We start from the raw sequence: 11,788 nt of genomic DNA, 5'->3' as shown, positions 1-11,788 counted from the left end.
TCATCTCTCGGATCAGGGTCCACAACGGCGTACCTTAATAACGCTGGCGTAACTGAATAGCGTCGGCGTACCTAATCGTTGTGACTGTTGCAAAAATGACTCTTCACATCTGAAACATTTTTTAAACGGCTCTTTTCTCAAAGGTCGTCTTCACTCCATTAAAGTATTGAACAGACATGTTTGGCTGTATAAAAGAGGATGTTCTCTGTGTTTTATAAACACAACAACAGAACAAAAAACTACTGTTTTTTTCTTGTTTTTCTACTTTACTATAAATAGTGTTTTCTTTCTTCCTCTGTTTATTTAACGTATTTTGTTGGGCTACTATAGACACCCCATTTTGACCGGACCCTAAAAGTCCCCAAAATCGAATAAGAGCTTCAAAAATCGAATGAAATTCCTAAATTCCGAGTCCCAAAATATCCCGAAATTAATCTCAACAAATTCCTGAAGGACTGGGCCCAAAATAAGAAGAAGGCTTGAGTTTTTGAGCATCTTATTGTGCGTATTCCTAGGTACAAATTCCCTAGGAGGTTGTTAGTATTCTCAGGGATACCCCTGCAAAATTTCGCGGCAATCGGGCGAAAAATGTAAAGAAAGACGGACGAAGTTTGTGCAATAATCAAAACTGGGTTGTGATAGGGTATGAATTATCAAAGCTTGGTGGTGTAGATATCACCCTCCTTTTTCTATAAAATGCAAGATATTTTGTTTGGTAAAATGGTGATTTGCCACCTTCAGAGGGGTAATTTTGGAATTCTAATATTGCTTAAGATGTAAGCAATCCTTAGTGACCCTTGGATCAAATCAAGGGGTGAGGATCATTTAGAGAGAGGAGAATCTTCACCCTGTTTTCTACTTCCCCTCCCCCCTTCAGGTATGCAGCAGGCATTCTGAGTCCAGTCACCATTTTTATAAATATTTCTCACTATTTTGTCCGAACTACGGATGGCTTGATCCCTAGCTGAGGGGTACGTAGGCAACTCAAGCTTGCAGCTGGCATCCTGAGTTCAGTCACAACTTCAAAAACTTTTATAAGCTTCAAAACCTTTCAAACCTTCCAAAACTACAAAAATTCTTCAAAATAACCTTACCAACAATTTTTAAAAGATCTTCCCATAGAGTTAGGAGTCTGTCCTAGGCGTTTGGGGTGTCTTAGAGTTAGGAGTCCGTCCTGTGTGTGTTGATATGCTGAGTCCTGTCGTGTTAGTGTCCTCAGAGTTAGGAGGCCTCGAGTCGTGGTCGGTTAGACACTTAGTCGAGCAGATGGCTAGACTAGAATGCGCTTAGATAGCCCATGGTTTTCCTTAGGACACACAGCCTAGTCACACATAAGGTGTAGGGCCCACCTGCATTAGTTAGGGCATATAGGGAGTCCTAAAAATTACCATTCACTTGAACTTAAGTAATAACAAGAAGCTTTAAAAACTAGTCGAGTCTAGTTGATCGAGTCTATGATAGCGGTCCTAGAGAGTTAGGCATTGTAGTTTAGCATAGATCGCCGAGCTACGTTGACTCTGATTCTTCCCGAGGCCGGGATACGTAGTGCAGCCAGGATGGATGGCCATTTTGGTCCGAGTAAAGTATCGCATTAGAGTCTAGGGTTTGTCGCATCGAGTCGTGTGTCGAGTAGTGTTGTGTTGTGTGTTTTGCTGTGTTTTCTTACTTTCATGTACAGACCCTATACATTTAGCTTTAGCATGCATGTGTTTGCCCATCAGAATTTAGACACCCAATTAGGCATGACACTCATAACCTAGCTATTCTTAGGTGACATGTCTTTTATTTCTTTTGTGCATGCTTCTTATTCATCTCCGAGACATGCATGATTAGTTAGACGTTATCTCGGGGATATTCGTTCCCATTTTGCATGATTTTCGCTCAAAACTCTTCAAAGTTAATAATAAATGGCATAAGAGACCAGGTGCTTGCACTTGGGCGAATTGGGGGCGCCTAACCCCTTCTCCATTCGTCATCAGGCACGGACCTTTTGTATCTCTGGTTATCTGTTGCGACAGAACACAACATGGGATCCAGGGCCTACTTCCTTGGATGGCGACTCTTTCTTTGTTTAAGGTACGCCTCGAATCCGGGCTAGTCCCCGAATCGAGAGGTATCTCACTTTACATCGCCATTCATGCTGTGAGGGGCACTCTTTCGAGAGTTCCTTGGTGGAGCTCTCCTTCACATGGATGATCTAGAGACTTTCTGGGGGGCCCGTCCCCCCGCCTCTCTCGGATCGGGGTCCACACCTACTGTAGTGTTTGTGTGGTTCAAATCTCTGAGATCATGCAGTTCTTGGAGATCGACGATGCGTCGGGCTGTTGTATCCTGGGGGTGATTGCGGCCAGTAATCTGCTGCATCGAAATTAGTTTCCACATAGGCGCAAATTCACCTTAAAGGGAGTGACAAAGTTTGCACCTCATCTCGCCGCATCGGAAAAGGTTTCACTAACATCATTTGTTTGATTGTTTCTATTTCTCAATCAAAGTCTAGTAAGCCATATTATTCCCTAAATTCTCAACAGATCATTTGTGCCAACTCAATTACAATACAGATATAACATGAAGCTAGAAACCATAAGAACTGAAATGGATTCATCGTATTTAAGAAAATATTAAAACTTTATTAAGACTTCTACGAGCCAATTCAAGTACAAGCATTACATATACTAGATATATTATTTGAAGCCAGCAACATAAGAGCAAGAAAGGGGTCAACTCATCCGTCCAAGCTCAAGAACTAATCTTGTTCAGAGAACTGAGCATAGAGCTCTGGTTTTGATAATCGTGGTGTGGGGATGAGAATGACTGGGTTTCGTTTCCTTAAAATCTGTCCGAATTGGTCATCAAGATCAAGCTTCGCCCCCTTTGGTAATTGCCAGTTGAACGAATGCAAAAGTGAACCCAATACAAATCCTAGTGATTTTTCTGCCAGGGAAACACCTGGACAAATCCTCCTCCCGGACCCAAATGGAATATAACGAAAATCATTTCCCTTATAATCCCATTTCCCAGTATTCAAGAACCTTTCCGGAATGAAGTCATTGGCGTTTTCCCAAACAGAAGGGTCCCTTTGTATTGCCCAAGAGTTCACATAAATGCCAGAATTCTTAGGGACAGTGTAGCCATTGACCACGCAAGTCTCACTCGGAGTGTGAGGGATCAAGAAGGGATTGGGAGGGTGCAAACGAAGCACTTCTTTCACTACTGCGTCTAAATATGGTAATTTGGGTACGTGGTAATCTTCTAAAATGGAGTCCCTACCAACTAGTGCATCTAATTCATCTCGAGCTTTCTTCAATGTTTCTGGTTTTAGTAGCATCTCGGCCATGGCCCACTCTAATGTTGTCGAGGTTGTGTCCGTCCCAGCAGCCACCATGTCCTAGCACAAGTAGAACAAGTGTCAGTATACCTAAAGGTAATGATTTATACGAGCAATGATAGAATGAAGGGCGCCCTTGCAAAAAACACCTTCTAGGGCACCCTGAATGGTTGATTTTCTGCAAAGTGCATTTATGGTGGTACTGAAAAAGTGAATGGGGCCTTAAAAAGTGGAAACCGTGTTGACTTTGCAGAAATCAACCAATAGGGTACCCTTGAAGGTGGCTTTTGCAAGAGTTCCTCGATTTATACAGTTGCAACTGGGCCAGGTTGGTTAAACAAAAAATAGTCAACAAAACGAAAACACACAAAAATGTGTTATAAAATTTGTCAACCCGTTTTTCCAAATCTGGTCAGGTTGGATCAGGTTAGAACCATTGAATTCGGTCAGTCCGAGCCAAAAACAGAAAAAATTACAATAAAAAAAGGCCATACCCCAAAGATTTTGAAATAACAATAAAATCAGGGGGATGGGTTGCAATTGGGTCGGGTCGGGTCGGGTTGCTCAAGGCCTCAACCCTGAACTGGCCAAATTAAATTAGGATGGCTTTTTCTAACCCTACCCAGCCCAGCCCAATGCATGCAGAAAATCTGGTTGAGCCCAGCCCAAGTTGCACCCTAATGAAAATATTATTTCCCAATCCTTAATTATATTGTATATCTAGCTATTTTGTTAGAAAATTACTAGCAAGAGGGCCTTGACTTGAGTCATGGTCAAGGGCATTTTGGGATCGGCTTGCTCTTCAATCTTCAAAAGTATATCAAGAAAATCCAAGCTATCTTTCTTGTTGCTCTTCACTCCCTGACGTTGTTCTAAGATTGAATCAAAAATCTTATCAAACCATGACATAAGACCCTTCATTTTACGACGCACTCCTTGTAAATCAAACCGGGCTACTACCGGAAACAAATCAGAAATATTAGGTTGTCCCAATAAGTGAACAATTTCTCCCATCACTTGTCGAAACTCGGCCGCAACCCTAGCATCAATCCCACCTTTCACAGTTTCACCCCACAACATGCTAGTCATAGAGTTGAAAATTGTTTCAGTTATTTCCTCTGTGATATTAACCGGAGTTCCAACTTTCGTGTACAAATTTCTCAACGTCTGATAAAGTTGCCTTTGCCTGATGCCTCGCCCGGCTTCGATGCTCCCATTGTTCAGAACCTCTTGGACGCAGACCTGTTCAAGTATAAATGATTAAATCAAAACCTAATAATTCCTTGGTATTAAAAATCCACATGTAGGCCAACCCGAAAAAGAGAGAGGCCACACATGGGAGTGTGGAAGTATAAATGATTAAATAACAAGGGAAGTTATATGGTGGGCGGCCGTGCGTGCACGAGCAGCTCAATAAACGGTGTGGTCCACATTATTTGGGTGATCTAAAATGTTCATTTGTTGGGCCATAACGTAGATAGGGCGTGCCCAGAAAATCTTCTCCATATGATGATCCTAACCCGTTTGATCTGAGGATTAGGATCATCCTGTGGAGAAGATTTTCTGGGCACGCCCTATCTATGTCAGGCCCAACAAATGAACGGTTTGGATCAACCTAAAATTATGTGGGCCCCAGTGTTTTTTGGGGCTGCAAGTGCATGCATGGCCGTCAAGGATATAATTTCTCAAATAACACAACTATTAAAGCTTAAGCTTTTGGAGTAATTTGTTGTTTCACAATACCTTACGAAGCATCCGCCAAACTGCACCGCGACTCCATACGATATCGGACCCTTCATACGTCATTGATATTCCTCCGGCCACATCGTCGTGGTTAGAAAATATGATGTCTTGGTCTTTAAGGATTTCCTTAGCCATGGCCGGGGAATTCAATATAACAATGACTTTGTTGCCGAGCTTCACCTTACAAATTTGGCCGTAGATCGAAGATAATTTGGCAAAATAACGGTGGAGATCGGGTTCAATAAACGGAAGGTTTCCGATCAGAGGTAAGCCTCTAGGGCCAGGTGGGAGTGGCAATGTTCCCTTTCGCGATTTTCTGAGCACCCAAAAGAACCAAGAAAACGTGAAGATTGCAATGGAGATTAAAACTAGTGTTTCTTTGCCAAGTCCAAACCATGACCCAACTTGAGAAGGACTTGATTCAGTGGAGGGGCTTTGAAGAGTGGTAGTAGCCATGGTGAAGAAATACAAAGGGATGCTTTGCCTTTGTATTTTGTTTGAAGGCTAACTTGTTTTCAACATTCACACAAAGTAGGGTATTTATGCACATAAAGTGGAAATTGCATCTTATTAAAAAAAATGGCTCGAACTGCTATGTTCTTTTTTTATTAACTGATTGAGAACATGTGTATAGTTTTTCAACCACATGATTTAGTATCGTCCATTGTATTTTAATATCAAAGTAGTCTTCACTAATGCTTTGCATACTTTATTTTATTTTATTTTCCATTGAAAAGATGTTGCGCTTAGAAGATCCATCGTTAAATTGTTGGGATTTTCTTTTCCAATTTTAATAAAATTGGCGGCAACATCATATCTACTTCACATAAGGGGATTCACGTGAACTAAAACTACTATATTCTGTCAAAATAAAGCGAAGCATGCAAACAAGTTGTCTAATTGTTAATCTTCTAACGTGGTTTCGCTCAGTTTCCAAAATATCAGTTGTCTTTATAATACAAAGAAACCATGGTGACCGTTCGATCTTACATGTGGATCCGAATGCTTCACTATGACAAGACCTCAATGTCAGCACGTCTGACTTCTGTTAATCTGAAGCGTCCATTTGATAGGCTTTTCTTTAGATCTCTTATAGTCAAAAAATTATGTGTGTTATTGGAGGATTTGCATGATTTCTAGGAAATATGAAGGCATATAAAAGGAACGGATCAAATTAATCAAAGGTGGTATTGGTCAATGGGAGTGAATTTTGATGTGCACCCATCCGGTAAGTATGTGCACCCATCCGGTAAGACTTGGTTCCCGGCCACTTCAATCTTTCTTTGACATTTTTCTAATTTGTTTTTATGGATGTGCTACGGACCATCACAGGGGGCATTTTACGGGCCGCGCTGTGGCTGCTCTCTCATGCAACAGCTTGCCTATGGAATGCCTTCTGTGACGGTCCCTAGCAACACTCAGAATTCTCCAGATGCTCTCAATTGCCAATCAGCATCCAGCTAGCTAAGTGTAGATCACCAACATCAATCAAAAAAGAAAAATGTTTTTTGTAGGGAAATGACCCCCCCCCCCCCCCCGAAACGGGTAATATCCCCTCCCTTTTAACAGTTTCTGTGAGAATGGTTCACTGCTTGAGGATAAATGAGTTTCCCTCTCTGAATTGCGAAGTTTGCAAGGGCATCTGCAACTGAGTTTCCCTCTCTGAATTGGTGATTGCAAGTGGGAGACAAAATGCAAAGGAGTGGTTGAATCTCTTTCCAGAGATATTGGATTGCCCAAGGGATTTGCCCTTTCCCGTCAATGAGATCGATTAGAACTTTGCTATCTGATTCCACGATCATCTTGCTCATATTATAGGCCTTGCAACAGCGGAGCCCGTCCAAGAGCGCACGAGTTTCCTCAACCATGTTAGTGCCTTTCTCGTAGTAAAGAGAGAAAGCTAAGATAACCGTTGATTTTTCATTTCGAATAACTCCTCCTCCACATGCTTCTCCAGGGTTCCCCTTCGAAGCTCCATCTATGTTGAGCTTAAGAGTTCCTTTAAGGGGGTCTCTTCCATAGAATCGAGCAATCCTTTTGAATCATTGGACGGCAAGGAGAAATGCCAAGCTGGGACAGAGAAAGAACCTCTAACAAGTCTGGTTCTTTGAGAGGAGAATGGCTACAATCCAGCTTTATGATACCCTCTGAAATGGTGCTGATGATTCTATTGGTGGGATTAGATTTTCCTTCCATTCATCTGCTACACCGCTCTTTCCAAATTTCCCAAGCTATGATGGGCGCTGTGATGCTGAATAGATAGGGTGCTTGAGTTTTTCCCACACCCCAAGGAAGTAAAAGGGGTGAATATATCATTCCCACACCCCACCACACCCTCCACCCGCCATGCACCCAACAACCACACCCAAAACAAACAAAAAAACGTGACATATTCGCCTCAAGTTGCTTACCAAGAATATATCATTTCCCATCAAAAGCTAATTCAAAATCTTCATATAATATCACAAGCATGGACGGATTCAGGGGGGGCAAGGCGAGGGGGGGTAGTTGCCCCCCTAAAAAATTTCATATACATTTAAATTCCAAAAATAGCCTTTTGCCCCCTTTTATTTCTTGGTTTTTATGAATGGTGCAATTGCCCTTTCTAACTTTTGCATAGCATATCTTTCTGTTTACTAAAATAGCTCCCTTTTTTTTTGCCATGATATACTTGCCCACTTTTTACACAGGACAACCCACTATAGTGTGTAAGAGTAGCCAAAAATTCACTTGAGGGGCTGTCCTAAGTGAAAAATGTGGGCAATCCCTTTTTGCGCAAAACTATTACTCTACAAAAGTTAAATCGTATCCTACTTTATTGTAGAAGTGACTTTCTTGTAAGCATTTCTTTCTTTGAAATAATGGTTGTCTCTTAGGGGTTGTTTGGAAGAAGAGAAATTTTTTGCCATGGAAAATTTATTTTCAAGTATTTGGTTAACTCATTTTTCTTGGTTTTTTTCCAATATCATGGTGTCTTTAAGGCTTTTATGAAGATTTATTAATTATTGAGAAAAGTGCTCCTGCGTAGGGAGCTCCCTGCTCACAAGTGGCTTAAAAAGCCACCAATTGGTTGCTTTTTGGGGACCCCATAGAGGTGGACCCGCCATACGAACCAATCGGTGGCTTTTCAAGTCACACGTGCGCAGAAACACTTTCATCTTAATTATTATATGACAATAATTGTTCGCCCCCTCTTTTGCAAATTCCTGGCTCCGTCCCTCATCACAAGCATGGTCTACTTATCCTCCCAAGTGCCCAACCCTTTCAAGATCCTATTCCCACAATAGTCAAACAAATATTTAAATAATAACATGTACACTATAAAAGTGGTAACCCCTCCCGCCTAATACAACATGCTCTCCTAGCTCCCACTAATGGATGTAAATATGTAATTATGGCCTACAAATCTTTAGCAAAGGCCAAAGTTGATCCACCCAAAATAAATACATGAGGTGGTGGGTATTATTGGGCTTTTGCATCATGCCCTTTTCACGATTCTCCTCTCTCTAGGTTTCTTCCCTTTCCTCTTTCTAAGGGTAAGTCATAACTTTGTACAACATAAGTAGGACCCAGTGAACTTCTATGGATGGTCCGATTCGAAATAAATTGTGACCGAGACTTAGAAATTAAGTAGTATATGAAATGCACCCTGAAAAGGATCCGAGTGATATGGCCAGGACATAGGTGGATCCCATCGGAAGTGAATTAGTTGACACCCATGGCCTTAGCTTGCACAATGGCTAGTGAAGTTTAGTCTCCTAAATATGTGGGCGTAAAGTTCTGCGCCACAACAATACAATAAAGGAGAAGCTAAAATTCGGTGTTTCCTCGGAGATTTCAAAGCAAATACTCTGTAGCCTTTTATTAAAAAGGTGTCTGAAGTCTGAACTGATGTTTTCTATATAAGAATGATGATGCAAACCGTAATAAAAATGATGATGCTAGCCGTTCAATCCGATCTTACATGTTGATTGTGAACTATTTTCTTCCCTATTTATCCATCCATTTCTAGGATATTGAACGTTCGGGCCCAGTAGAATGGATTCAAATTAGCCGTTCTAAGCTAAACGAAGGGAATGTTTGATGGCTCAGTTTCACAGTCTGCTTGATTGCCACAAATGTTGGTTCTCCCACCAGTTTCAGTTGGGGATGTACTTTTACACTAGTGTTTCGCGCCCACACCCATGAGACCTTGTTATTTAGCCCACAAATACCACTGGAAGATCCGTCCTGATCATCCATTGGTCCTCATCACCACGAAAGTGTATCCCTCAACAATTGGAAGTCGATCATGTTGAGTTAGATGTCTTGAATTCAAACCCAATTGGAATCCGAAATATTGTGTGTGACCCGGAAAAGATCTGTTTATTCGGCAATGTGTGGGCTTTGCGGCATAGCCCCAGGCCGCTTGGCCCGGCCTGTTCTTTCAGCCCAATAAGACTAATTTATGGCCCGCTTTATATAAAGGGGCTTTTAGGGTTTATTTCATGGAAATTCTTGAAAAGAGGGTTGAGAGCTCGAAAGAAGGGGAAAAGGGTGTGCTAGGGTTTCTAGTGGATTTGGTGAGAGAGACTGATATTCTCTTGTAATCTCTTGATGTTCTAATGGATTTTTCTCGACGCCTCTGCTGTGGACTAGGCTTTGCCAAACCACATAAATCTTTGTGTTTTTTGTATGTTTGCTTGTGTTTGTTGTTTCGTTTTGCTTTGCCATTGAAATTGCAGATTGCGTAACAGGGGTTTTTCACCATAGATCATTTGGGAAAAGAAAGCAAAATGTCCCCTCCCTAAAAAGTGCCTATCCCCAAGCAATACAATTCAGCTGAACTTTGATGATTGTTACAAAGAAAACACAGGCCTGCCGGTATTGGGGCCGGGTATCTTTAGGTACCACGGAAGGTAGAATTATAAAGTGTTATTCCCGGCCTAGTGAAGAAAAATATTCAAACGAGGCTAAAACAAGAATACTATTGATTGGTCTTCATAAGATTTTATACAGTGCTAAGGAAGGTGGTACCGCCCTTGATACTTGATCCAACAGCGGCCCACTTTTTAAGAGGTTGTTAGAGGATCAAATATCAAGGGCGGTACTTCTAACTTACCGCCTGCACGAGACTTCACACTCGGGCACCATATAATTTCTTTGGTCTTACACACCATATGGAGTTGTTGTTTATTCTTGCACCACCTCTATAGGACATATCATTGTATCATTCCAATAATAAATTTTAAAAACATAATATAGCTTAAATCTTCCATTCATAGAGCTTGAGGAACATTGGGATGATGTGTCTTTTAAGACACAAGCCATTTTCTTTATCAATTCAAAGTTTTAACTCACTCCTAAACTAAAAAGTAAAATAAAATAAATTATATTGCTTTTGAAATAGTTTCGATTGAAAATTTGAACTCACTCCTAAATCAAAAAGAAAGTTTGAACTCACTCCTAAATCAAAAAGAAAGTTACACATTGCTTTTGAATAGAATCCCTTCAATGGAATATAATTTTATAATTTCTTGATGAATTGCAATACATTCAAGTATAAGTTAACGAAATCGTTGAGGGGGGGGGGGGGGGGGGGGGAGATATCACTGACCGTCATTTATTCGTTTTATACTTTAACAAGGGCTTGAGCTTTTGAAGTAATTGGTAGTTTCACATGGAATCAGAGCAATTGGTTATTGGCATGGGTTCATCTTGATATTAAAAATCCATATGTAATGGCTAAGCCAAAAAGAGGAGCCACATGTGCCAAGCGTAGCCCAGTCCTAAAAAGAGGGGCCACACGTGAGGGAGATTGTTAAAGTATGAAAAGATTAAATAATGCCTTCTCCAGCAGCTTAAGCTTTTGGTGTAATTGGTTGTTTTCACAAATCCCTCAAATGAATTGCTTCAACGAGAAAGGTTTAATCGAAGAAAGCAAATAGTAGTAATTCTTAGAAATCAATATAGCTATCTGTAGACACCCCATTTTGACCTGACGCCAATTCCCCAAAAATTGAATAAATCCTGAATTCCCGAAAAACCCGAGTCCTAAAAGAAATCAATTCCTATGCAAATTGCAAAACAGGGCAAAAAGGGGGTGAAGTATCTGAATGGGTGTGTCATTACCAATTCCCTTGTGCTAAAAAAAGAAGTGATATATTCGCCCCTCTCATTGCCAACCCACCCCTTAGTAGGATAAAGGAGTAGTCAAAATACACTAGTAGAGGGGCTGTCCAAGTAAGAGAAAGGGGTGAGATATATCATTGCCCTTTTGTGTTGGATCTCTCCTTGCCTAGAGACACCCCCTATAGTGTTAAAAAGAGTTGTCATAAATGTACTAGATGGGGACTGTCCAAAGGAGGAGAAAAGATTCGAATATATCATTTCCTTTTAGAGCCCATCGAATAGGGTTTGTGAAGGGGTTCTTCTTTTGGTGCTTCTCCCAACAGGCGAACCTCATTTGTGGGGGTGGGGGGCAGCCACCGAGAGAAAAATGTAGAGAGAGGGAGGAGAAGATAAGTGGGTTTGTGCCTTGATGGGGTGTGAAAACACCAGCCTCTCACAGGCCGCCACCTATCCCAGAGTAGGTGAGCTGCAGCCTCTCACAGGCCGCCACCTGTCCCAGAGTAGGTGAGCTGCAGCCTCTCACAGGCCGCCACCTGTCCCAGAGTAGGTGAGCTGCAGCCTCTCACAGGCCGCCACCTGTCTCAGAGTAGGTGAGCTGCAGCCTCTCAC

At 41.5% G+C, this 11,788-nt stretch overlaps 1 protein-coding gene across 1 annotated transcript; it reads right to left on the bottom strand.

The window, feature by feature from the left end:
• Positions 1 to 2,606: 2,606 nt before the first annotated feature.
• On the bottom strand, positions 2,607 to 5,581 carry LOC143885668 (flavonoid 3'-monooxygenase CYP75B137-like). Its single transcript, XM_077389824.1, has 3 exons — positions 5,069 to 5,581; positions 4,070 to 4,567; positions 2,607 to 3,385 (listed from the first exon to the last, which is right to left on the bottom strand). Exons 1-3 carry the CDS (start codon positions 5,522 to 5,524, stop codon positions 2,744 to 2,746), a joined length of 1,596 nt encoding a protein of 531 aa, XP_077245939.1. The 5' UTR covers positions 5,525 to 5,581; the 3' UTR covers positions 2,607 to 2,743.
• Between the last annotated feature and the right edge of the window lie 6,207 nt (positions 5,582 to 11,788).

The sequence above is a fragment of the Tasmannia lanceolata genome, unplaced genomic scaffold (genome assembly GCF_043159265.1).
Source record: "Tasmannia lanceolata isolate RefF3 unplaced genomic scaffold, GAP_Taslan_0.1 ptg000002l, whole genome shotgun sequence".
Taxonomy (NCBI): domain Eukaryota; kingdom Viridiplantae; phylum Streptophyta; class Magnoliopsida; order Canellales; family Winteraceae; genus Tasmannia; species Tasmannia lanceolata.
Note: the sequence above shows the minus strand (reverse complement) of the source record. Positions and strands in the feature narration are given on the sequence as shown.

What these genes read in the sequence shown, in the direction of transcription:
- LOC143885668 (XM_077389824.1), bottom strand. Translation starts at nt 5,524, where the DNA reads ATGGCTACTACCACTCTTCAAAGCCCCTCCACTGAATCAAGTCCTTCT. An exon ending in TTTGGCGGATGCTTCGTAAG is followed by an intron (nt 4,568 to 5,068) that starts GTATTGTGAAAC and finishes ATACTTGAACAG; the next exon opens with GTCTGCGTCCAAGAGGTTCT. An exon ending in AAGTCAAGGCCCTCTTGCTA is followed by an intron (nt 3,386 to 4,069) that starts GTAATTTTCTAA and finishes TACTTGTGCTAG; the next exon opens with GACATGGTGGCTGCTGGGAC.